General features: G+C 35.4%; 1 protein-coding gene across 4 annotated transcripts in view; it reads left to right on the top strand.

Moving 5' to 3' along the window:
• The window catches only part of SLCO1B3 (solute carrier organic anion transporter family member 1B3), a 77,073-nt gene that overhangs the window by 43,330 nt on the left and 6,282 nt on the right, over nt 1-27,461 (top strand). For 2 of the 4 annotated variants that reach the window (XM_036119177.2, XM_078075709.1), the window contains 6 exons: nt 762-957; nt 4,047-4,212; nt 6,361-6,545; nt 11,859-11,923; nt 14,723-14,840; nt 17,467-20,419. In XM_036119177.2, coding sequence (XP_035975070.1) covers nt 762-957; nt 4,047-4,212; nt 6,361-6,545; nt 11,859-11,923; nt 14,723-14,840; nt 17,467-17,680 — 944 coding nt within the window. In that variant the 3' untranslated portion in view covers nt 17,681-20,419. Of the gene's footprint in view, nt 1-761; nt 958-4,046; nt 4,213-6,360; nt 6,546-11,858; nt 11,924-14,722; nt 14,841-17,466; nt 20,420-27,461 lie in introns of those variants that run through there. The other 2 variants (XM_078075708.1, XM_078075707.1) reach the window with 1 other exon arrangement.

The raw sequence follows: 27,461 nt of genomic DNA on the forward strand, positions 1-27,461 counted from the left end.
TAGATACTTTTATTGAGCTTAAGATAAAAATTTAAACTGTGAGAGTCAAGTTTGACTTCCAATCAGGTTCCCAGCCTGAATTTGTTGTTGTTGTTAGAGGGATCTTTACCTTTAATAACTCTTGTAGGACAGTGACATGGAAAAATTTTACCAGGGGTCAATCATTTTTAATACCATATTTAAGCCTATTTATCATCACAGGGCATAGGTATGTTTGGATAAAGAAGAGATATTAATTCTAGTAGTTAATTTTAAAGTGATGGGCAAATTTGGAATGAGTTTTTACGGATTAGAACTCTTCATTTTGAGGAAATGTAAAGGATTTTATTTTTTTTTATTCTTTTTTTTTACTATGTTCAGTTAGCCAACATATAGTACATCATTCGTTTTTGATGTAGTGTTCAGTGTGTAAAGGATTTTAGATGGTAGGATGCAAGCCTTATAGGCAGGAAGATGATATTTTATTGTTTTCCAAAAAAAGAAAGTCCCTCATAAAAACCATCGATTGAAACATTCAAATATCCTCAGTCACTGACTTCTGCTATTGGGGAACCCAAATCCTCAGCACTGGCATCAAGAAATTATTTCCATTTCTCCCATGTGGTACACTGGTTTCCTACCTCCATCCAGGGCTGTTAGCTTGCTACTTAAGGAATAAGATGGGATGAATTTGGTTGATGCATTCTGTGTTTCCTTTATAAAGATATTTCAGAATAACCATATTTATGTAATCACAATTTTTTTCTCTTCTTTATTTCTAGGAAGCTTAACCTTACCAACTGTTGCAACTGGAATATTTATAGGAGGATATATCATTAAAAAATTCAAACTTACCTTGCTTGGAATGGCCAAATTATCATTTTATACCAATGTATTGGCCTTCATATTTCAACTATTAAATTTTGCATTAATTTGTGAAAACAGATCAGTTGCTGGCCTAACTTTGACCTATGATGGGTTTGTATATATCAATATATTAGTTACAAAATGTATGAACTATCAAATGTAAAAGGCTATAAGGAAAACAGGGCATATAGCAACCTTAGCTAAACTTTCTTTTAATTGAAATTTCAATTTACAAAATCTTAAAACATCTACTTCCTAAGATCTCAAAAAATTCTCCTTTTATTCCTAAAAGAAAACCTATATAAGTTGTAATAATAATAGTTATCCTTTATGGGGTGCCTACAATGACAGACAGGTACTTTTACCCCCATTTTATAGATAGGGAAAGTAGGGTTTACAGAGATACACAGATTACCTGACTAGCAGTGTTAAGATTCTGACTTTAATTGGGGGGTTTAGACTCCAAAACTTTTAGTCTTTTTTTTTTTTTTTGATTGCTACAATTTTGGATGCTTCATAAGAGGAATATAACATTTCCCAAAAGTGACTGAGCAATTTTTATCTACCATTAATTTTAATGGTTAACAACTACCTTTATAAGAAAACGCTTCTTATATTGTACTGAATTCTCCTTTTCTGCAAGCTAATGCTATTTATTCTGTTAATATTGTTATTAGCAGTAGAGTTAATAAATATCCTATATATAATTGTATGTTAGACCATAGAAAACCTTTACTTTGTATTATTATCAAGTATTGTGAAGTATTCCTAGTACTGTAGTTCTACCCCAAATTAGGGGCAGGATTCTGGTACAGATTTCTTATCATCTCTTGAATATAGCCAATAATTTAAGCTTAGGAAGGTTCACATTCAGACAACAAGGAAAGATCCTTGGATTACAGTTGAATAACTATGATACCTAGTGCTCCTTATTGTTGGCTCTGAGCATTTATACTCTGGATCCTTTGAGATGTCAGTTTGAACTCATCAGTTTTCCCCACATTTCTTTACCTAAACACCATCCTATTTTGGAGACCTGTCAACCTAGTCTTGAATTATCTCTCAGCTTTCTCCTAATCCTGACTGTTGGTAATTACTCCTATCCACCATTATCCTCTCCAGTAAATGCAGAATACTTAGAACATTGAACTTTTGAGGTAAAAGCACCTTAAAGATCATGAAGCCCAAACCCCTTTTTTCCTCTTCATTTATTAGTTGAGAACCAGGGGAACTGTGACTTATCTGAAGTCACACAATGACTCCAAAGATCACATCAGTAGTTCCAAGGGCTCCCAAGTTGTCAGACATGCTTTAGAGTGGCTTTAGAGCCAGTTCCATAAAACAAGTATAATAACTGTGCCATCTATTCAAAAGAAAGCAGCTGGAGTTGTATAGGATTCTCTCCATTCAGTAAAATTTTACTGAGTGCTACTTAAAGGTCAAAAAGATTTATGAGATAGATCACTGCCTTCATGAAACTCATAGTTTAATGATAGCAAATTGCAGAATCGTTGTATTTAGCATTTATGAAGTGTTAGTAACAGGAGTAAGTTTTTAAAGTATAAATTAGTACAGAGGTTCTCAGAATGTGATCTGAGGGTCTATAGGGGTCCCTGAGACCTTATTGAAGGCTCAGCACATTCTAAGCTATTTTTATAATAATACCAGGATAGTATTTGCCTTTTCATTCTTATTTTCTCGTGAGTGTATAGCGATATTTTCTAAGGCTACAATAATGTGATGATAACATCAGTCTGATGGCTAAGGATGTGTGTTTGTGTCTTCTCATGTATTTAAAAAAAATTTTTTTGAGACAGAGAGCATGAGTGAGGTCGGGGGAGCAGACGGAGAGAGATAATCTCAAGCAGACTCCCGCTGAGCTCGGAGCCCAACATGGGGCTCAATCTCACAACCCTGAGATCATGACCTGAACTGAAATCAAGAGTCGGACACTTAAATGACTGCACCACCCAGGCACCCCGTGTATTAAAATTTCTTAGTATTAATTTCTGATTATATAGCTATCAATGTCAATATATATAACCCACTTGGACAAAAAATGTTTGAGATCCCCAATACTTTTAAGAGTATGAAGGGCTACTGAGAACAAAATTTTGAGAACTGCCATATGAATTTTTTCCCCCAATAGCCCTATGCGGTTGATGTTATTATCTATGACTTACAAATGGCAGAGCTGATTTTAGGAAGAGTAGTCACAACACTCTGAAGTGGCAGAACTAATGTGAGCTCAGGAGTATCTAATGGCAATGTCTGGATTTGGTCATTAATCATTATGTTTAACCTCTCCCAGTTGTATGTTCCCAAGCAGAATTAGGTATTAGATGCATTTTAGTAAAATTATTGGTAATAGAATTTCTGAATTTCTGAGTCTACTTCTTCATGTAAATTACTTCCTTATTCAAATATAATTTATCAATTCTCAATTATTATCAAGATTTTTACAAAAAACAAAAGAATAATTTTAATAATCTATAAGCAGAAAATTAATTATATAAATAATCCATTTTTTAAATTTTAGCCATATTATAAGGTTATATTTTACAAATATATCCATGTTTTACAGTCAATCATTATAAAGTATGTTGTCATTTCATTTAAAAAGTGTATGGAGTTTTTTTAATCTTTCTCAACTGATTTTATTATTCTTGATTTAAAAAAAATTGATCCTTAGGGGTTCTGAAATTCTTATGTAGTTGAAATATAGATTTAAAAAGTCAAACTAAATAACACAGATTCATGGGACTTCACAGTAAGCTGGAAAGAACTTTAGTCTATCACCTTATTGAAGAGAAACTGAGTCTCAGAAAAATGAAGTGACTTGTTTAATGAGTAATTTCTTGGTAGATCACAAAGACCTCTTATATAAGTCTTACGGATCCTCTTTCTTTATGTCTGGGTAAAGATGGGAGGTGTTAAGTTAATAAACACTATATTAAAAAATGCCATTTTGACAACATCACTCATCAAATTTTGCTGTCTTATTAAAGCCCAACTGTTTTCCTTATTTCTCTCCTCCCCTCATCCCTCTCTCTTCTTCTCTCCCCTTTCCTAATGCCCTCCCACTTTTCCTTCTTTCTCTTGGCTTCCCTTTCCTATCCTCCCTTTCTTTTTTCTTTTCTCCTCTCTTCCCTCCTACTCTCTCTCTCTCTTTTTGATATGTGTCTACCTTATATTTCCAGAAATAATCCAGTGGCATCTCATATAAATGTACCACTTTCTTATTGCAACTCAGACTGCAATTGTGATGAAAATCACTGGGAACCAGTCTGTGGAGACAATGGAATAACTTACATGTCACCTTGTCTAGCAGGATGCAAATCTTCAAATGGCAATAAAAAGTCTATGGTGAGTATTCGTTTTTACTTTCTCTTCTCTCCTTGATCAACATTGCAGATTTGATTTAACAATTACTTATCAAATCTTTCTATAAGTAAGGTCTCTAGTAAAAAGAGAATAGAAAAAGACTCCTAATATTCTCTGTCATTGTGATGGCTGTGAAGTTGTGTAAATGAAAGCCTCACATAAAATCCTGCTTGAAACACAAATAGGTTTTTCTGTTGCTTAAATCTCATTTGAGATTACTCCCACTTCTCCTCCTTGAGTTTATGAGAACATGACCTTCTGGAATTTAAATGCATTTAGAATCCTTAGGAAGTGCTGCATTTTACTAATTAGATTAAATTAGAGATAACTTACTCCTTTAGAAATTAGGGGAAAGTCCTGATCCAACCACTTGTCAGCACTCCCTTCGTTTCCAGGACAATAATCTATATGCAATTTTGCATATAGATTCTGACAAGTTTATCTTTAGGCTCACTACACTTTTGACTTTCCAGAAAATTAATCAAGGCTTCATGCTCACTTGACTGTCCAATTCTTGGCTTCCAACTTTGATTTCCCCAAGGGTGGAACTTCTATCCAGGATAACTTCATCTTTTGCCTATCTGTTCCTAACATTTTCCATAGAAATGCCATTTCTTTCTTCACTCAAAATATTCCCTTCCATGCAAACTATGGGTTCTTCCTAATTCCCTGAGTTTATTTCAGGTATCATGAACTGGGGATCAGGTATCATGTTCCCTATTTCACTTCCAATCTACTGAATATCTCACAAAGTTGGGGAGCCATATCCTGGGCCATTTTCCTATCACCAACATTAGCAGTATAATCAGCTATGATCATTGCTCTCTACCACACAGTTCTGTCTTTGATTTTCAAACTTTAACATCTTTTTCTGGTCCATAATCCTATTAATTGTATTGTTGAAGGGCACTGAGAACTTTGAAGAATAAAGCACCTGGATTCTTTGAAGCCAGGCCATAAATTTGCAGAAATGTGACCCAAGGACTGTACTTAAAAACCCATATCTCCTATTCATGGGTCTAGTGCCTTTCACTGATAGTGCCCCATTTAATCCATGGTCCCACTTGGCCCATTAGTGAAGGCCTGGAGGAGACATGATATTAGAATCCTAAGAGAGCTCTGTGTACATTTTTATGAATACTGGAAATGACTATACCATTTGAGGACCACTATGGAGTTCTTTTACCAAATCCTTAGTAATAAATCATCCCTTCTTAATTGCTCAAAATAATGTTCTTGGGTTTATTGGTCAATAGGCTTGATATATAAAGGATTCATCCATATTGTTCCTAGTTAAAAAATAAAGTTTGATTATCAGATAAGTATGGATTCAAATTACTTCCTTCGGTAAATAAAGTACTAATAGGTTTAAGCTTCCCTTAAACCTTAGTTTAGCCTAGACTCAGAGCAGATTTTATTAAAACCACCTATCTAAGTAAACTGCTTGCCAAATTAAATCTCTAAAATCATTTGTTCCTAAGTTTTCCCCTTCTGTGGTCTACCCATTAGGGTATTCTGTTGTGTTGAACCTCTCTGGTAATAACATCATATATCTTATAATCTGTCATTATGCTCTTGGATGTTGTGTTTGTGGGTCAAAGTAGAATTCTAGTACCCCTGCCTAGCTCCTATTCCCCTAGACTCTGCCCCATTCTAATGAGTAGCTCTAGTGCCAGTTTTGCCCCCCCACAAAACTATATTTTCTGGATTCTCTGAGTAATCCTTCCCTTCCCTTCCTGTTCCTGACACTTAGTAAGACTGTTAAAAAGAGTAACTAGATTTTTTTATAGAAAGTAAAAATGAGTGGGAGAAAATTATTAAAAAGAATTTATATTAATGAGAAATTATATACAGAGTTTCAAACATTAATTTTTTCTATCCTTTCCTAATTTTTAATTTAGGAATAAATTAAATGTTAAGAGTGAATTGCATTTTTTTGTCTAGAGAGGAATCCAGGAAACTATTTTGCCTTTCAACTATTAAACAACTGTATTTTCAGAATGCTTTCTTCAAACATTGTAAATATTTTAGCTTAAATGGATGAGACTTCTTTAAATATAATGAAATGTATTCATAGTCCAGTCATATCTTCTAAATATATTCTGCAATATTTCAAAAACTATTTTTTAGGTGTTTTATAACTGTAGTTGTGTGGAAGTAACTGGTGTCCAGAACAAAAATAATTCGGTGACTTTGGGTGAATGCCCAAGAGATAGTCAATGTACAAAAAAATTTTATATTTATTCAGTGGTGCAAGTCTTGAATTATTTTTTCTCTTCATTGGGAAGCACCCCAACTGTCTTGCTGGTTTTTAAGTAAGTATGACTTTTTAAAAAGCATTTTTATGTATATTAGACTATAAACAAACCTAATAATGTACATATTTTCCATAACATATTTGGAACACAAATTTGTATTTTGTTACATTTTAATTTTCTAGGAATGCATTTACTTAGGATTATTGTGATACCACAATGTCATAATTAATGATAAAATTTCATACTTTCTCCTCTTACTAAGAATTTTGTGACATAGACTGATTGATAATTGCTTCAATTGTGAAAAAAAAAAATCTCTGTTGTGATTCTATAAGAACTTCTAATTTTGAGATGCCTTATAACAGGATGGGCCTGTCAGAGTGAATCAACTATTGATTTCATTGAAAGAAAACATTTAGGAACCAGACTGTATAATATAACCAGTCTATAAAATTCTAAAGCTTTTAATATACCCTCAAAATAGCTTTTGACCTGGTCTCTCAAATATCCTCATAGACAAGAAAAAAGTAACATGAGCAGAATTCATTCCTTTCTTCACTGATTAGACAAATACTTAAACCATGCTTGAAGAATACTCCGCTGAATAAAACAGGTACAGTACCTGTTCTCATACAGTTTAGAGTATGACAGGAAAGACTGATATAAGAAAAATAGAATTAAAATAAACACGTAATTACAAATTGTCATTAGTGCTAGTAAGGAAAAAGAGTGATATTAAAGAGAATAAAGAGGAAAACCTAATTTAGGATTGAGGTGAGGAGCTGTGAGGAAGAGGACTCAGAGACTTCTCAAAAAAAATCCACATTTAATCTAAAAGTCTAGAGAATAAGTTACCATTAGCAAAATGAAGAACTGTACAGAAAAAGGGTCTAGGTCCTGATGCATCAAGGCCAGAAAGAGCTGGAGTGTTTGAGAAGTGAACAGAAACCGGCTGGTTGGAACATACTGAGGGAGAGGGCTATGACATAAGGTAAGACTGGAGAGTTAGGAAGGGAACACATAACACAAGCCTTGTTGGTGAAGTTAATTATTCAGTTACCTAAAACTGAAAACACACAAAAACTTGCAGGCAGGTCTTAAAGACATGCATGTGTAAATATGCTGGCCTAGGTTAACATCTAAATTATATTTTTAAGACCTAGGTTGTTGACTACAAGTTCACCATCAGCCAACAGCATGACATGGATGGGAAAGAAAACAAATGGGTTAAGCTTTGTTAAAATGAGTATACATGAGTAAACTGAGTCTACAGTTGTTTAATTCTACTCTGACCCAAAATCTTGTTAAATTATTTTTCCTAATTTATTCTACAGCTGTATCTCCACCTTAATATAAAATGTTGTCTACTCAAAAAGAGGTCTTACATAATTGCCAAAGTACAGCTTCATTAACTATCAGAAAAATCCTCTCTCAAAAAAGTATTAGCTTTATCTCAAAAAGTCTTAACTTTTTAATTTAAAATCTTTTGCAGGGTGAAAGAGGGTTTTAGAGATCATTGTTTCATCGTTAATGTCATTTATATGGTTAAGGTAAACATTACCATTTGGCAAAAACATTTACTGATCTCTCACCAGCCTTTGATTTTATTGAAAGAAAACTTTCATGAAACGGACTGTAGAATAAAAATATAAACCTCAGTCTATTAATGATTTTCCAATGCTTATATCATAAGGCTGTTATTAAAATTAGACTAAGCAGGAGTGATGATATTCACTCATTCAGTCTATTCCTTTTGTGTGTCAGGCACAATTATAGGTGCTAACGACAGAACTGTGAACAAAGTGATAAAGGTCCTGCTTCCACTAGCTACCGGGGAAGTGAGGGATGGGGGACTGGATGGGCATAAGAGCAGGAACAATAAATAAATAAGCAAGTAAATGTGTAAAGTAGAAGTGTTAAGCATTAGGAAGAAAAATAAATCAGCTTAAGAATATAAGAGGGGGCAAGTAAATGGTACTAATTCAGATGTTGTGCATTGGAAGTCATTTGATCAGAGACCTGAAAAAAAATGAATGTACAAGCTACGCTGATATGGGGACAGGTGAAGAGCATGGTCCAGAAAATGTACACCCTATGGGGCATGGTAACAACTTTGGAGTTTATTCTAATTGTATAGAGAAGCCAGCAGAGACATTTGAGCATTGGAATTATACAACTGACTTATCCAATTAGAAGATCACTCTGGCTTTTGAGTGGAGAACAAGTTTTTGGGCTGCAAGAATGGAAACAGGGAGAACAGAAGGCTATGATAGTTCTTCACAGGATGGGAGTTTGAGGATGGCGATGGTAAAGGAAATAGAAAGTGTTATGAGTCTCAGTCTTTGCTCTGTTTTTAAGGCAATGTCAATAGGATTTGCTGATAGATTGAATGTAGCATGTAAGAAAGAAAGTTTAAGGATGATCCCAAGGTTCTAGCCCAGCTTTGAGAAGATGGTGGTACTGCTGAACAAATTAGTGAAGACTAAGGAAGGGTAGTTTGGAGAAAGTGGAGAAGACTTTGTTCTATCCCTGTAAATCTGAGATGCCTTTTGGAGAAATATTAGAGCTGGAGACATAAATTTTGGATCCATGGCACTTTTGAGATCTTCTAAGGACTGAGTACAGATAGAAACAAGATTCTAGAACCAAGATCCAGGCATTCCAACTCCAGAAATCAAGAGGAGGATGAGAATCCATTGAAGAAAACTGAGAAGGAGGTCCCATGAGGTTGGAGAAAAACCAAGAGGGTGGGTCATAGAAGTTAAGAGTTAGGAAGACATCACCGGATTTCATTATGTGCTGGTCACCACTAGCCTTAACAAAAATAATGTGTAAAGATGGGGGGGGAAAGAAAGGCTATTTTGCAAAGGATGCAAGAGAAAATGCAAGAAAGGGAAGTGCAGATACCCAGTAGGAAAAATTCTTTGTATTAGTAGTGTTATAAAAAGAAGCAGAGAAAAGGTATGGTAAGTTAGTAGGGGTGTGGCCTTAAGATTTCTGTTTATACTAGATATTGTAGCATGCTTGTGGGCTGATGAGAATTATCCAGTAGAGATGAAGGAAATTGATAGTGTAGTTAAGAGGGGGGAACAATTAAAGGGGAGGATTAAAAGGGATATGAACAAGTACACAGAGTTTACTCTGTAATGGAAGGGAATGTCATCTATGTGGGTAAAAATAAAATGATACACATGTAGCTTTAGTCATGCAAGGGTATTGAAATTCTGTTCTGATTGCTTCTACTTTTTCTGTTAGATAAAAAGCAAGGTAATCAGCTAAGAGGGAGGAGGAAAAAAAGAAAAGGTTTGAGATGAGATCAGGAAATGGAAACTGGTCATCTTAAAGGCTGGGAGAATAAACTGTGAAAACAGACTAGTAAAATACAGTAGGATTGTACTGGAGGCCCTGAGGGTTTGTGCTTAAAATGAGCTTAGTCAGAATATTTGAATGATTTCCTCCAGCCAGCAGTTCTCTAGGTATAGGTGCAGAAAAGGCAGGGGTTGGATGAAAGCATTTTTGCTTGCCTGGGACAGTAAAGGATGGGAAGGACAGAAAAGTCCAGGGAATATGAAAGGAATGATTATAAGGAGAGAGCATGGTGAGAAAAGTGAGGACATGAAAATGGAGATTACCTAGGACAAAGTGGGGAGTGTCAAGGGCCTGAAGAGCCCTGTGGGGCTGAGGCTTGTTGGAGTTGGTTTATTGGAGAGAGTGAATTTAAAAGTGAGAGGTGCTTCTGGTGAGGGAGTGCTCAAAACTGAGAATTAGGGAAGTGTGTACTTTATAGCATGACCAGGGGTAGGTGAGGTAAGACCAAAGGAGGGAAGACGTCAGGAAAACTGGAGGCCAGAGCATTGGAGGATGGTCTACATGGATTATTATAATAACTAGGAAAAGTGGCAGATATAGTTTTGGAAAAAAATGACAGACAGCCTAGTACTAAAATCCCCAAGGAATGATGGGAGTGGTGATCAAGATACTAGTATCTGTAGTTACAGTATCGACAGATACTATAGCCAGGAGGTCAGGGAATGGTATATCACAACGACACACCACTTGAGGGGAGTTAGAAATCTTTCAGAGGAGGCACTAGGGTCTGGAGGTGTTTAAAAAAAAAAAAAAAAGAGCAAGGACATCTACACTGAGACCCAGTAAGACTACAGAGAAAAACAGCCCTTATTTGAAAGAGTTGCATGGGAAGAGAACCATCAGGGGGCAGCCAGGCTTTGTTAGAACAAGAAAGTGAAGGGGTTCCTAAGAACGTAAGATCTAAGGATTTTTGGTAACGGGACAAAATGGAAGAGTTTGAGTGGATATAAAAGGAGCAGGAGACTGGGTGTGATTAAAGAATTATCCAAATCATGTGGGGGTGAGAGCTCAGGGACCAGGAATATGAAAACGGTGCTGAGAGGTTGTATGACTTCTCCAAGTCATGCAGTCAATATGAAACACCATTTATCTCTTTATTCAAAAAGAAGAACTAGCATGGAATATCCCAGGGGTCACTTAGCAAATGTTTGTTGAATGACTAAATCTACTTATTTCTATGAACAAATACAGTCATCCAAACAGCTCAAGAAAAAACAACCACCACCACCACCTTTGTATCACTTAATCAAATATTTCCAAAAAAACAGGGTTTTTGAGACTCAGTCACCTCCTCCCCATCCTGCCACTGCTGCTGAATAATTCATTTCACGTGATATGTATTAGGCTATCACAGGGATATCACAGAATGACATAGTTGTGTCATCATCTTATTGAACACAGAAAAATGGAATTATGGAAACAATTTCTAAGTGCAAGAGTGAGTTAATTTCTAAGAGAGGATACAAATATGCTTGCTCCCTTTAAAATGACATTTAAATACACTAGACACTAGAATACAAGTATCTTTTTTGACACTCCGGGTTATATTACATAGTTCATGGATCATATTAGTGAACTTTGTTGTTAGCAGCAATGGCAGAAATGAGGTGGTAAAAGTTCTCATACCAAGACCTTAATAAAGGTATCTGCCTTAGTGTATGGCCTGTGTCCACTGAATGGGTCACATGGGATCTGTTTCTTTGTAGTCATAATAAAGTCTGTTCCGACCACACACTCGTAGGATTTCAAAGGATCAAATGTGAAAATGTTAAACCATCTTGAAATCTCAAAATGTTGAGTATATAAGAGAATAATAATTATTATCACTCAGCTGTTCACCTTTTAAAACAACCGAAAATAAAGCTTGAAATAATGTCAGGCATTCACTTGAGGGTTTTCATCTGATCGTGAAGAACAATACCACTGAGAAATGTTTTGATATTGAACGTGGTTTGGTATTTTGGAGATGTTTAATGTGCCTTCGCCTTTATCTTATTTCAGAACTGTTCAACCTGAACTGAAATCCCTTGCGGTGGGTTTCCATTCACTAACTATACGAGCATTAGGTATGCTAAATATACAGATTAAAAATTTAAGATATGAATTTTCATACCAAAGCTCACAGACTGGGTGTAATTAATTTCCAGTCATAAGAAATTTTTCAATGTATAATCAAAAATAATTGCTATTTTTTGTGGTAAATAAAAAAAAATGAGGAAAACTAAGTAACTTAAAAGAGACTTTGATCATTAATTCTAGTTAAAGTCAATCTTTAAGTAGAACAAGAAGTCATAATATTTGTTTTATGCTCTTTCTAACACAAAGATAGGTGATGTCCAAAGTTTTTCTACTTTCAGACTTAGGAATATTACTTCCCATAGGCAGAGTGGAGAGCCTTCTACATAAAGAGTGTAATGCCCAAAACAGCTTGGAAGGCCTGGGAATCCGGTCAGGTTGAGATTGCGTGAAACAAGCAGACTTTTTGCTGCCCCACTTCCCACTGCCCACTTCTCTAAGGCTGGGGAAGCTAATCTTTATCAGAAGTTAAAAATGCAAGAGGAAATGGGAACTAAACTGTAGAACTGAGCATCTTGGACTAAGGGAGTGTTCTGAATGAAAGAAAGCTCAGGATACTGTGCTTTTTGTTGTTAAACAGTAGGGCCGTAGACTTCAGAGGTAAGAGTTCTATTTCTAAATATTCAAATGAGGTGATTAGTACAAGATTTAGGACATCATCGTTTTTCCCTTGTCATTTGCCGTTTATTCTACAGAGATTTCTGTTGTTAGCACAATAACTTTTAACCTAACTCCTGTGCATGCCCCTTTGTAAGACGTATTAACAATAATATACTTATTCCTGGGAAGTAGGAAAAGAGCATCACTCATCTAGGGATTGGGGTAGAAGACTGACCATGGCTTGGAGGCAACCACTGATGGCAGAAGGAAAAGGAAGTGGGAGGGGTCAATCCCTGGGATCCTTGCAAGCAAAAGAAAGAAGCATAACTCTTTGGCTAAGTGCATTGGAGAAGTTGTCCAAGAAGTATATTTGGGGAGAAGGCCACAGATCCTCAAAAGTAAAGGAGGAAATCTAAAGGGCTTGGAGAGAAGAAGATGGAGGTGCTGCAGGATTCCACTCTAGTTGTCATCCCAGCCTTCTCTTCTGTCCTTCTCTAATCTTGCAGCTCTGTCTGCCTGGCAGTTCCTTGCCTCCAGATACAATGGAGATGCCTCTCTCCTAGAAGCTAGGCCACAGAAGCTAGCAGATGAAAATAGAATGTGGGGATCTAGGACTCCCCCTTAGATGCTGAAATAAGACTGAGACTAGAGGAAATTCTTCTAGTGACATAAAAGAGAAAGAAAGGAATTTTGCCATCCTAAATGTGAGCTTACTATTTTGATATGTCCAATATATGGCACAGTAAAACCTAACTACTTTTTGGAAATAATACATACTGACTAGTAGACTTTCAATTCCCAAAAAAAATTGTCTTGAATACAACACATGCATAAGTTGTGGGAGGTCTATAGAGCATATTAAACTGAAAAGGATATTTGGAAAATTATTTGAAGTTTTAAAATTCTAGTAATGACTTAAGTTGGCTACCTAAAAAATTTAATGAATTAAGTTTGGTCAAACCAGTGGTATTGTATTTTGCATTTTTTCAAAGGGTGACTGTGATTTGTGCAAAGCTGTAAATTTCTCACCCATTTTCTTAGTACCAGTTTTTCTCAGATATGTTTGGCCCCATACACCAGTCTTTTGTCATCTCAGATTTCTAACTCTCAGAAAAATTGAGACTTAGAAATAAATGGAATCAATACAATTTTGAAATATGAATCACTACCATTTTTTACATAACAAAATAAAAATTGAAAGTCATTCACTGAAATACAAAAAGAACGAAGTAAAATCATGACCACTTCAGATCTACCCTATGGAATATAGATCTCTACCAGCATGTCTCTAAAGTTTTGGTCAAATTACCAACGCTTAGAACTAGGAGTGTATCTCAGAGTTTATTAAAATAGCAGTAAGCAGGTGGGTACTTCCGCTATAAGGCAACATATGTGTTTCTAAAAAGCCTTGCATTCTGAAAAATCATATGCTACAGATAAAAATTTGGTTAGGCACAGACCACTAGATGCCCAGGTATCATTGTGATTAGAACATTAACAGAAACAAAATTCAGCCACAGGCCCTAGCTTGGACAAACCACGCTGCTTCGAGGAAGTATTAAAAATGCACACAATCAATGGAGAGAAAATGCAAAATGGTGGGCTCTCATGACACCAAGGTGGAAGTGGAGCTCTAAGCCAAGAAAGAAGGACAACGTGCCAAGAAAGAGCCTAGTATTCTGTGAAGCTGGGCCTGTATTTCTCTGGGGGAGGAAGTGCTAGCTTTCTTAAAAATGGGGTTGAAAACTCTCCTGACTTTGCATTAGTTGAGCTGAGAGGTTTTTCCTTTCTCTGTGAAGTTATAATTCTATCCCCACACTTCCAGCTCTCCTTGCCTAGGAAAAGTATATATGAACCAACATGACTTCTGTGTTTTACTGACAACGTTCTCTTTTTTGCCACTTAGGCTTAAGTTGGTAATTATAAGAAGAACAGAGCATATGGGCATTTAATGTCCCCTCTTCTCTTCCCTATGTGTGTTGGCGGGGTGAGGGAGATAGCAGATATCTATGCTACTACGTGTGATGTGAGCCTTTGAGATTCCTAATAGTCTCAATTCTTGAGTAAATTTAGGTCAAAACAATGGAATTTCAACTTTTACTTAATCTAAAATGTATCAAAGTGGAATGTCATCCAGTTATGTTTGAAACCTACTCCTTGGATTGACCTTTTCTCATCTCATATTGCAGGAGGAATTCCAGCTCCTATATATTTTGGGGCTCTGATTGATAGAGCATGTATGAAATGGTCAACCAGCAGCTGTGGGAAACAAGGGTCTTGCAGGATATATGATTCCACATTATATGGGTAAGTTGTCATAAATATATTTTATTAATTGATTTTTCCTTTGACTATATTCTTAAAAGATGAAATGCTGTTTTCAGTATAATAATAATTATAGCCACCCTTTAATGAATTTTGCATTCAGTATTGTATCAGGCAACATGGTATCTCATTTTAATACTCTTGGAAACTGCAGGAGATGGATATTTTTCTCCTTTTTCCTTAAATATGAAGAAACAAAGACTCAAAGAGAATGAGTAACTTGTTCAAAATCATATAGCTAATAACAAAAAGATCTGGGATTTGTACCAAAATTTGTTTTGTTGTTTCTAAAATCTCTCCTAATACCAAAAAAACTATTCAATGACCTCTGGCTTCTCTAAGAAGACACAAAATGATGCTGGGGCTTTGGTTGTAGGTCAATGGGAAAAAAAGAAAAAAAAGTTTCTATATTTTTCTGTTCATAGGGAAATAACTGGATGGTTATCTAGAAAAGAAATACTTGAAAACGTACCTTAACCTTAAAAAAATTAATTGGAGATTAATCAAACACACAAATTTACAATATGAAACTTCAAGTATTAGAAAAAATTGTGGCAGAAATACATTTAATTATCTAGGAAGTAGGAATGTGTTTCTCAGTATGACCCAAACCCCTAAAACCACGGTATAAAAAAATGATTAAATATTTTTAAAACTCTGTGTCACAAAACTTAAGCAAAGTTCAAAGACAAAAGATAAACTGGAAAAAGAACTTGTAACTTATAACGAGACACAAGGCGAATGTCCTGAATATATAAAGAGCTCTTAAAAAAATAAACAATACCAATGCTGGCAAGGATGTGGAACAACAAGAAATCATTTTCAGTGCTGGTGGGAATGCAAAATGATTCAGTCACTTTGGAAGAGTCTGACAGTTTCTGAAAAAACTAAACATAGGCTTGCTATATGGTCAAGTAATTGTGCTCCTAGGTGTTGACCCAAATAAGTTGAAAACTTATGCCCACACAAAAATCTGCACATGAATGTTTATAGCAACTTTATTTATAAATGTCAAAAAAAAAAAATGAAGCAACTAAAATGGTCTTCCATGGTAAATGGAAAAACAAACTGTGATACATTCATACAACAGAATACTCTTCAACAATAAAAAGAAATGAGCTATCAAGCTACAGAAAGACAAGGCAGAATCTCAAATGCACATTGCTACATGAAGGAAAGCAGTCTGAAAAAGCTATATACTGTATGATTCCAACTAGATGACCTTCTGTCATGAAGCTTGCACCATTCCAACCAGCTACAAGTAACTAACACTCTTAGAACTCTTAACACTTTGAAGCTCACTCATGGCCCTTATCACTTTCCTTTTGGTTAGTTGTGTTCATCGCCTAAAGTACTTTGCAAGTAATTGCCTCAAGATTGTCTGAAGTGGAATTTTTAAAAAGAGCCGTGTGTTCCCCAATGAAGAAACAGCAAAAAGTTAAATAGTCATCTTATGACTTTTTTGGATTTAATATTTTGTGGTAACCAGATAATTGTTCATTAATTTTATCTAACAAAGACAAATAATATAATCAATTCCTACTCCAAGGAGTGGAAATCTACATTATGATATCAATCCTAAATCTAAACCCAGTTTATTCAAGCTTTCTCAGCAACAGTCACATAACCAGAAGTGCATAGTAATTTTTCTATTTTCAATGGAAATTCTGAAAATTTAACATTGGGGTAGAACTATTTGACATAACCCAAGGATGAGACAAATATGCTTGATGTTTTAAAATATTTCTTTTGTTATTTTTGGTACACCACAACCTTATGTTGTAATTTTAATAAATTTAAGCCTAAACAGCTCAAAATTATATAATTCCATTCACCTTCAATTAAATCTAATAATTGTTCAAGGTTTTTTGTTTTGTTTTGTTTTGTTTTGCATAAAGCTTTTCTACATTTAGTTAACAATGTCATTAGGCCATTGAGTGCTTCCTAAGCTACTGGGTCAGTGGTTATCAATCTTTTTTGCTCTTTATAATCACCTGAGGAGCAAAAAATACAAATTTCTGTGTCCCATCTTCAGAAATTTTTATTTAATTGCTCAGGGGCTGTGTGGCCTGGGCATGGGATTTTTAAAATCTCCTTGGATGATTTTAATGTGCAACCAAAGCTAAGAATCACAAGAATTGACCATGTGTGCTAGGTAATTTAATATAGTTTCATTAAAACTTCCAGTAGGCCACATGACAGAAGTTGTGGACTGTATTTAGCCTATAAACTAAACTTTGGCTCCTATCTGTATGGATTCAGTTTGGTGATCTCACAGTCAATTCATTTCCTTTATAATCTGTTTCCATTACACATGAATGAATCTGCCTTTGAGAAAGCTAAACATCCCAAATATACCTTACTTTTATGGAAAACATTGGGTAGATCATTAATCACCCTTAGTTTCTGTGGCTTAATATTCCTTTTAAAATAATTTAAAATCCCCCTCTGTGTCAATAAAATAAATTACTAGAATTGCTACCTTAATATTATTACGTACAATTTCAAACATCATTCTTTTTTTAAGATTTTCTGCATACTGGAGAGCAACACTATAAATTGTTCCAAATACTTTAACATGAAAATTGAGTTTTTTCTCTTTTCACAGAAATACCTTCACGGGCTTGACTGAGAGCTTAAGATTTTCAGCACTTATTTTATTTATTGTATTAATTTCCACTATGAAGAAAATATATCAAGGAAAAGATACCAAGGCATCAGAAAATGGAAGAAAAGATACAAATGAAGCAAACTTAGAATCCTTAAATAATGATGGATATTTTGTACCTTCTGCCAAAACAGACAATGAAACACATATGTAAGGGGAGAAAAAAAAATTAGGTTGTTGTGTTGTAAACCAACATTGTATTAATTTAGTAGGATGGTATTTTGAGCAGTTCTTGGTCTTTCACTAACAGTTCTCCCACACTTATGATAGTACAGTAAATCACCTATGAATTTATAATAATGAAATAGACTATAAATGGAAAGAAATGACAGTATTCATTGCTTAGGGTATGGCTATGCATTTGAGGTGAAGATTAAGACACATGATCCATACACATTTAAAGTGAGAACTATGGTCAGTATATAATAAAAGAAAAAATATTTGCTTAAGTAATTATAACTCAATAAAACCACTGACTAGAAAATAGAGGGGAAAAGGGAGGAGAGAAATTAATAAACTAAATAAGGAGAGAAGCCTAATACCTTTTTTAAAGCCAGTTTGGCCCATGTTACTCAAACATGAAGTTAGTATGATAGAACCTTTATACTATGATGACATCTGTCATTCATGTATTAAGTCATGTCTTTCACAGACCTTATTAATTTATAATTTGAAATTGCATTCAACTAGAGGCCCATGATGCATCTTCTTCCAACCTTCCATTAAAATACTGCTGGAGAAATAGAGATAATTCAGAATTTGCAAGCTATGATTGTCAAACAACATATTACGGAATGTGTTAAGTTTCTTTCAGGACCATGGAAGTGGATTAAGGAAACTGACATTAACTTGAGAAAGCAAAGCCCATTTAAAAGATGTGTCTTCATTCCATCTCTCTGCTCCCTGGAAGACATGGTGTCTGTACGAGATAATTTACCAGCTGTTTCTCAATTGCATATTTGTGTGTGTGTGTGTGTTGTTTTTGGTGCACCAAGAGACAGCTTTCACATCCCCACAAATAGGACAAGAGGAGAGTGGATGAGAACAAATATTTGAATATTGTATTTGTTAGATAACAACAGCTTTATACTGAATGCTAAAACTTGTAGTTTTTATACTCATTAGGTTAAAAGACACTTTCTGGCATTAGAATAACCTGTGAAACTTTTTGTTTTAAAAGAAACCAGTTGTGCACCCAACCCAGAGATTCTGATTCAAAACATTTGTCATGCAGCCTGGACATCTCCTTAAAAAAAAAAAAAGAAAAATCTGTATAGTGCCCCTGATAAAGAGATACAGAAAAGAAAGCCACAAGATAGAAGAAGATATTATTGAGTATAGCAAAGTCACAAAATATGAATGCTTGCTAGAATCTGAGAATTAGCTTAGATATTATATATATTAAACTATTCTCAAGCTGTAGCCCTGAGAAAGGATTCATTACCCCACAAGCAGAGATTTGGAAAAACCACCAACATGCTAGGTTACTATGTTACAAGTCTGATGAGATCTTATCTCAGAAAATAGAGAAAAATTTGAAGCTGTTTTTTAAAACATTGCAAAAAAAAAAAGGCAACATCTTGAATATTTATCTATTCAACAATTATTGAGTATCAAATATCTTTCAGGCAAAATGAAATATAGTAAAGAAAACAAAGGATGTTATCTCATGGAGCTTACACTTTAAAGGAAAGAACATTAAATTAAATAATTAAATGTTATAAAATGATACAAATTAAAAGAATAAATTTATATTTTTAAATGTGATATGTATGGTGAAGGAAAAGAACATTAAAACATATGCCTCAGTTTATTTGATCTACTTCAGAATCCAAGAATCCAGAACAAATATTAATCCTTAATTCAATGGCATTTATTAAACAGGTATACAAATCCTAGGGGGAAACAAAAGGGGGGTGGGGATTCAACAGACATATGAGTAAGATAAAGAAAGTTTTCAAGGATGCAAAACAATACAAGAGTGTAATTAAAACACACATTGGATAAGGTTAAAAAGACAATGGCCAAAAAAACAAATCAATGATAAAGAAGTTACATTTGGAAATCTGAAAATGTGGAGGAAAAAGATAAAGAAACAAATTATGAAAAAGGTAGACGATTTAGAGGACAAACTAAAGCACCAAACTAGGAAATCTGATATTTTTGAAGAGGAAATCAGATTTAGAAAAGAAGCATTAAAGATTTAGTTGCAGAATGCCTTCCTGCTATGAAGAAAGACTTCAGTATACAGCCTGAAGACTAATATAGTCTTCATATTCCCATCCATTTTCATGCAGTGGGCCTTTGACTATGATGTTTCTTCCTCCTGAAATGCTCTTTTTTCCACTGAATTAACTGCTTCTCAGCATTCAGATATAGGCTCAATCACCATTCCTTCAATGTCTCTGACTTCTTCACTGCTTAAAAATCCTCCAGTTATATTTGTAGCAACATAGCACTTAGCAAAATAGTAATTTTATATTTATTTGTGATTATTTGTTAACTATTGGTCTTGCCCACCAGTCATAAGCTCTAGGAAGGTAGAAACTGAACACATTTTACCTATTTTATTCCCTGAATTCAGCTTGGTGGCTGACACAGAGCAGATGCTTTATCAATTATTTTTGAATGAATGAATGAAAGAATGAATAAGTGAACTCCAAAAATTCCAGTCATAAAATTATGAATGTTATAAATAAGAACTGAAAACAACATGCATGCAAACATTTTAAGGCTGCATTAAGGTAATTGGATAGAGAGTGAGGGCTTCAGATGTTTTGAAGATTGTCTTCACTATTTTAAAATGAAAAAATACATTTTAAAATGTTAAAAAGTGTCTTTTGACTGCCATCTATGTGCTAAGCACAGGAAATAAAAGCATTTATGAAACAGAGTCTTTGTTTTTTGGGATCCCACAAAAGTGGTGGAAAAATAGGCATTTAAACATATACACTATAATAAATACTATTGTAGAATAAAAATGTCCATGTCTCTCCACAGGGACCATCCCCATTTCAATCTCAACATCTGTATTTCTGGAGATTTTACCAAAACAAAATGAATGAGAATTAATTATAAAAGAAATCCAATTTGAAGATCATTATGCAAGCAGGGTACTTTTAGCAACACTGTGGAGCATTCCTGACCACTAACCCATAGATAGATCTTTTACTTTAAACCAATCTACAATGTTAAACTCGAGGTTGCCCCAAATTCTGTCATTAGAAGTCTATTCTTTTGAATCAAAACTTTGTCTCCTTTTGAATTGGAAGAGATTACCTATTATCAGTCATTTTACAGTGTGAGTGAAATTCCAATCTTTTTTAAGAATCAGGTTTTTGATAGTGGAAATGAAGAACATGAATATTCAGAGAATAAGAGAAAAGGTCACAGGAAAGCAAGATTATAAACACCAAAATATCTTTTGTCTCTGTGAAGGATTGATATTAATAATGGTTCTATACATTTAAACTTTATGCAAAAATTTTACTTTTAGTCACATTCATTTAAAAATGTCTTTTTTTTTTTTAAGAGAGAGAGAGAAAGTGAGCAGGGGGAGGAGCAGAGGGAAAGAGGAAAGAGAATTCCAACCAGACTCCACACTGAGTACGGAGCCAGAAGTGGGGCTTGATCTCATGACTCTGAGATCATGACCTGAGCCAAAATAAAGAGTAGGATGCTTAACTGACTGAGCCACCCAGATGCCCCTAAAAATTGTCTTCATTTGTTTAATAATCCTGTCTAATCATTTGTCTAATTAATCTGTTCAATATCTGAGCTTGATTCTGAGATTGATTTGTCTATTCAGACTATGTTTTGTTTGGTTTTGTTGTGTCTCATAATTTTTTGTTGAAGACCATAAATGTAATATAGGACAGTCAATACCGAGGTAAATATTTTCTACACCTGTAAATGAGTGCATCTTTCCTTCTGGTAGGACTGTAGGGTGGGGTTTGTAGAAAGAGAGCTGGGTTTGAAGTTTGTTGTTGCTATAGTTACCCTCAATGTACAAAGGGCTTCAAATTACTCTAGGGAAATCTTGTGTTTAGAGTTCTACTCCCTATATAGATTTGGTTCTTCCTTTGCCCTGTTACCCTGAAACAATCAGTCTCTTGCAGGTCTCCCAGCTATATTCCACTCTTACTTTTACCAGATGCTTTTTACCATGGCGAGGGTGAGGAGAGAGACTGAGGCAGGTTCTGTGAACCTGGGTCTTGGGGGTGACTTGCCCCTCCCACAGGAGTGAAACTTGTCTTTCTTGCTTCCCTTCCCAACTGCAGGAGTTTTCATCAGTACCCCTAAGCTACAGTTTTCGTTGCCCTTCCCCACTGGAGAGAAAGGCTGTTGTTACTTAGAGGAAGGAGGGGATACTCAGGTAGAATTTGAACAGTGGTTACTGTTCTTCTCCCCTAGCCAGCACCATTGGTGCTTTTTCAAGATTCTCTCTAATCTTCTCTGACACTGCCTGGTGGGGCTCATGGAGGAATCACCTGCAAGAGGTGTAAACCCCCTTCTGTCAGCCACCTTCACATGCCAACCCACACTTGATCTTTAGCGACTCATTAAACATTTCTAGCTGTATCATTTTACTAACTTATATGGCATTGAGTGGCTTCTGCTCCAAGTGAGTGAATATTCAAAATCTGTTTCTTCCTGAAGGAGCCTCTCCTCCAGGTTTCCAGTTAGCTGCTTGTCCAATAATATTGGTTCATTGATGGGTTTGAGAAAAGTTATGATTTGCATTTTCTAATTTTAAGGTTGTGGGTACAACACCTTTCCTGCTCTGTGCATGCCTGAAATGAAACTGGAAGTCTCACTTTTATTCCTTTGACATAAAAGAAAATGTGTTTCAATTAACTATGAATTTTCAAGACCACTTGGATTATTGGAGAGTATTTCTCTTCCTTTTCTTCATGTGATTCTAGTCAATAGATTCTCCAGTAACTAGTAACTTATCTACTTGGTAAACAATTCTCAGCACATCTACCATCCTGAGATATATCTTTTCTAAAGTAACTCATTCCAGCCCAAGTCATCAGGCAATAAGGCATTTATTTTGTTTCTATTGAGCTCCTTCTATCTTCTCAGTTAATTTTTTTTTTCTTTTAAAGACTGGAATTAAAAAAAAATAGGGCCTGATTTTATTAACTCAAATATTTATCCCTAGCACCTATACATAAAGAGTTCTAGTAATGTTGTCCTAGCAATATCTCCCATATTCTTAATATGATCTTTTCATTAATAGGAGGTCTCTAAACAATTGATAAGGAAAATAACAAATAGTGCCATTAAGGATGAAGGTGGAAGAAAAGGTGTAATCTTGCAAATACATCTGATATTTTGAATGAGTGCACAAATATATCCAATGTGGTCAACTTGTTAGAAGTTATTAGGTGTATACTACACTAGGCCTGCAAGTGATTTTTCTTCCATGTCTAAAAGAAACATACAGAATTAAGAAAACAATGAGGTTTTCCACTTATGTGAAAGCCACCTAAGTATCTTTTCACACATTAGCCTATTCTAAGAAACTTAGAACAAGAGGTATATCTTTACTGATAGGAAGAATGTATCTCTTTCTCTCCTCCCCACCCCCCGCCCGCTGCCATCCTTTCCTCCCTGTCAAGTAAATTATGTCACTGTCATTTACTTATCAAAAATGATATTGGTGAAAGAATTTTGAATGTACCAAGCTTGACATGTCATTGGGATCAGTTAAATTATAATTTTATTTGGAAGTTGACTTCAACAGGAATTATACACATCTCAGTGCTACAAGAGTCTTGTGATTTTCTTTTATTTTGTTTTTAAGTAACATTTGTTTAAATTTTTCTTAGGGCCAATTGCAAAAAGATTTTATACTTAGCCTTTATCTCCCACCAGGCTTTACTTCAATAGCACTGTTTCTAACAGATCTCTGGGCACTACTTGGGCCATTTCTATAATTTGTGTCTTATATGCGTTGTGTATATACATATATTAGCCGGGCTGTAACATTGAGAAAAAGTAGAAGTAAAGTAAATGCATTGGTTAAAAACATAAAAACAATCTATTCAGACAGTTGTTTGTTGGATCCACAAATCTCTTGAGTAATAAATTTAAAAATTAGATACACAAATCATAAATTTTAAAATCACTTCCAGGATTTCCTGTGTTTGCTATACGGTTGAACAAACTGAAAAACATTTTAAATATTTAGTCAATAAAATAAACTCTTTGTGTCTATCTAGAGCAGGAGATAATATGAAATAAGTTTCAAGGCCACAATATTCTGTAATAGCATTTATTAACATAACCCTAGACATATGTAAACTTAGTGTGAAAATATAATTGGCAATATGCATCTACTCTCTATATGTTATTCCAATATAATATTCACTTTTCAAAATTTATCAAATTTTCAATTGTGTTTTTCCCTTTTTCTCTTCCCATCCCATCCGTTCCCTTCCCTTCTCTTTTCTTCCTTTAGTCTTGTCTTTTTTCTAACTGAATAATTCAATCCTGAGCCATTAGATGGGGCCAAGCAAGTAGATATGTAGGTAGATGGGGGAAACAGTTAGCTATTGAGGGGAACTACAGGTAACTGAGTAGCATGTGAAAGCCCAAGAGCTCAAGCAGTGTTAAGATAATGTGCGTAAGAGGGATAGATCAGCATGGGTGCCAGAATCCAAGGAAGGATTATTGGTCAGGATTCTCCAGAGGAATAAAATCAATAGAATATGCATAGATATTAGGCAAGCAATTTTGAGACCCAAGAAGAATTTATTCTGCAGTTTAAGTCCAGAGACAGTTTGCTGGCAGAATTTCCTCTTCTAAAAACTGGTTAAGAGTTTAGTCTAAACTAAAAAGAGTTTAGTCTTTTGTTATTAAAGCCTTCAACTGGTAGGATGAAGCTCACCCACACTATGGAAGAAAATCTACTTTACTCAAAGTCTACTGGTTTATATATTAATCTCATCTAAAAAATACCTTCACAGAAACATCTAGAATAATGTTTGGCCAAATATGTGGATACTGTGGCCTAGCCACGTTGACATATAACATTACCCATCACAGGGATAAAGAGGGCAATAACACATGGGGCATTCTGGCATGGGTGTCAGAACCTGAACAGGGAGAGGAAGACATCTTTGTGGGAGGAACCAGGACAGAGGTCTGATGTGAGGTGTTGGAACTTCAGAAGTGTTTCCAAGTAGGAGAGCAATCCAGTACATAGTATTGGATTCTGAATGAAGAAAGCATCCACAAGGGAGAGAGAGAGAGTGGCACCAGCCAGTGCCAGGAAGAGTGGGAGGCACCCGGGATGGGAGATTGGTGGCCAATGCCACATTGCCTTAATTACTTTAGTTTTATAGATTTTAATATCTGGTGGTGAGCTTCTCCATCTCCCTTCTTCTTCAAGATTGCATTGGCCCTTTATATTTCCATGTAAAGGTCAAAAAATCTTGGCAATATCCTCATTTCAAAAAGTGCTGGGATTTTGTTTGAGATTTCACTGAATCTGTAGATAAATTTCAGAAGAACTGACATCCTTACAATATTAAATCTTTTAACCAATGAGCATGATATAAGTCTTAATTTCTCTGGATACTCTTGTGTAGTTTTGAGGGTAGAGGTCTTGGATACTTGCTGTGAGATTTATTCCTAGGATTCAACTGTGTGGTTTTTTTGGATGCTATACTACATAGTATGCTTTACCAATATCATTTCCTAACTGCAATTGATATATGAAAAGCTGCATTTGATTTTGTGTGTCCAGAGATTTGTTAAAATTCGCTTATTAGTTTGGACAGTTTATCTGTAGTAACTTTTGGATTTTCTGCTTACACAACTTGTCACTGATGATTTATTTTTTCTTTTCTTATCCTTACAAATTTTGATTCTTTTTTTCCCCTCCTATTTCCCTGACAAGGACATTGGGTATAATGTTAAATAGAAATGATGATAACAAGCATTATCTTCTCACTCCCAACCTCAGCAGGAAAGCTTTAATATTTCTTATTTAACTATAATGTTTGCAGTAGGTTTTTTTTCATGATTGTGTCCTGAAGCATATGACATCAAATTTGTTGTAGTTTTTTTCTCATTCTAAATACCCCTTTTAACCTCATTTTGTGTTCATAATTTTGATTTTTTTTTTCTTATATAAGCTCTCCTCTCAAGTTTTGGAAGCTTAATACTCCACAAAACTTAGCCTTGACCCTGCTTGTGCAGGTATTCAGCACCACATCAGGTCACCAGGCTCTAGCTATCTTTCTGCTCCACCTTCCTCAAATGTCTTCATTCCTATGCCTGTTGCCTCTTGGTTGCAAGAAGGCTGCTGCTTCTTAAGGTCTAATATCCATAGTTCAGGAAGGAAAGAAAAAAGAGCAGAACATATATTCTCAGAAAACTTTTTCTTTCTCTTCTCTTCCTTTTCTTTCTTTTCTTTTCTTTTTTTTTTTTTTTTTTTTTTTTTTGTTGTTGTTGTTGGAAAGAGATTACCAATTAGCAAGCTTCTGCCAATATATCTGTAGTTCGCAGTAAAGGACATATTCTTACATTTGTTTGCTTTTATTCTTCCCTCAATTAGGACTGGATTTTTTTTCTTTCTCTCTCTCTTTTTTAAAATATTTTATTTATTTATTTGACACACACACAGAAAGAGATAGTGAGAGAGAGAGCACAAGCAGGGGGAATGGCAGGCAGTGGGAAAGGGAGAAGCAGGCTCCCCACTGAGCAAGGAGCCCAATGCAGGACTCAATGCCAGGACCCTGGGATCATGACCTGAGCTGAAGGCAGACGCTTAACCAATTGAGCCACCCAGGCGCCCCTAAGATTATTTCTTTATTACTATAATTTGCAAATTTAATTACAATACATCTTGGTGTTGGCCTGCTTTTGTTGATTTTGATGGGAATTCTCTATGTTTCCTGGATCTGGATGTCTGTTTCCTTCCCCAGATTAGGGAAGTTTTCAGCTATTATTTCCTCAAATAAATTTTCTGCACCCTTTTCTCTTTCTTCTTCTGGGACTCCTATAATATGAATGTTATTATGTTTGATGGAGTCCCTGAGTTCCCTAAGTGTATTCTCGTGTTCCATAACTCTTCCTTCTCTCTTTTGTTCAGCTTCATATTGTCCATTATTTTGTCTTCTAGGTCACTAATTTATTCCTCTGTTTCTTCCAGCCTGCTGTTCATTGCGTCAAGCCTGTTTCCAATCTTGTTTATGGCATTCTTCATCTCTGATTCTTTTTTAACTCTTTTATCTCTGTTGTAAGGGTCTTACTGATGTCTTCTATTCTTTTCTCAAGCCAAGTGATTATCCTTATGATTATTGCTTTGAATTCTCCATCAGGCATGTTACTTATATCTGTTTCACTTAGATCTCTGACCATGGCCTTATATTGTTCTTTCATTTGGGATAAAATCCTCCATCTTTGCATTTTGTCTAAGTTTCTGCCTTCTTCTCTACATTTGAAAAGCCAGTTATGGTCTCCTCGTTCAAAAGTTATGGCCTAATGAAGAGGTCATGAGGTGCCCAGAGCCTTGTGCTTTGGGGAATGTCTCAGGTATGTGCTGCATATACTCTGCTCTTGTGTTTTGGCTGCTCTATCCTTCAGGCCAATTGTTTGCAGAGGTTCTCCTTGCCTATTGTGGGCAGTTTTTGGTCCCTGGCCAGAATATGGCAAGTTTTAACTAGGTGTGCTCTGGTCTGCTTGTGAAATGAGACCTGACACAAACTCCACAATAACTGGGGCCCTGCAGAACTCTCTGGTCAGGGGATGTGGTGTGGGCAGGGGTTTGTGCTTGTCTTCTGGGGGGAGGGGCCTGCTGCCCTGGGACTGAGGCAAGTTTGACTGAGAAGGGCAGTCCTGCCAGAGTGCAGGGGGGTGGGGCTTGGTGTTAGCACACGAGGCAGCCAGTGGTCCCCCTGAACTGGCCTCCTGCAGGT

Source organism: Halichoerus grypus, chromosome 6 (assembly GCF_964656455.1).
Source record: "Halichoerus grypus chromosome 6, mHalGry1.hap1.1, whole genome shotgun sequence".
In the NCBI taxonomy this organism is placed as follows: domain Eukaryota; kingdom Metazoa; phylum Chordata; class Mammalia; order Carnivora; family Phocidae; genus Halichoerus; species Halichoerus grypus.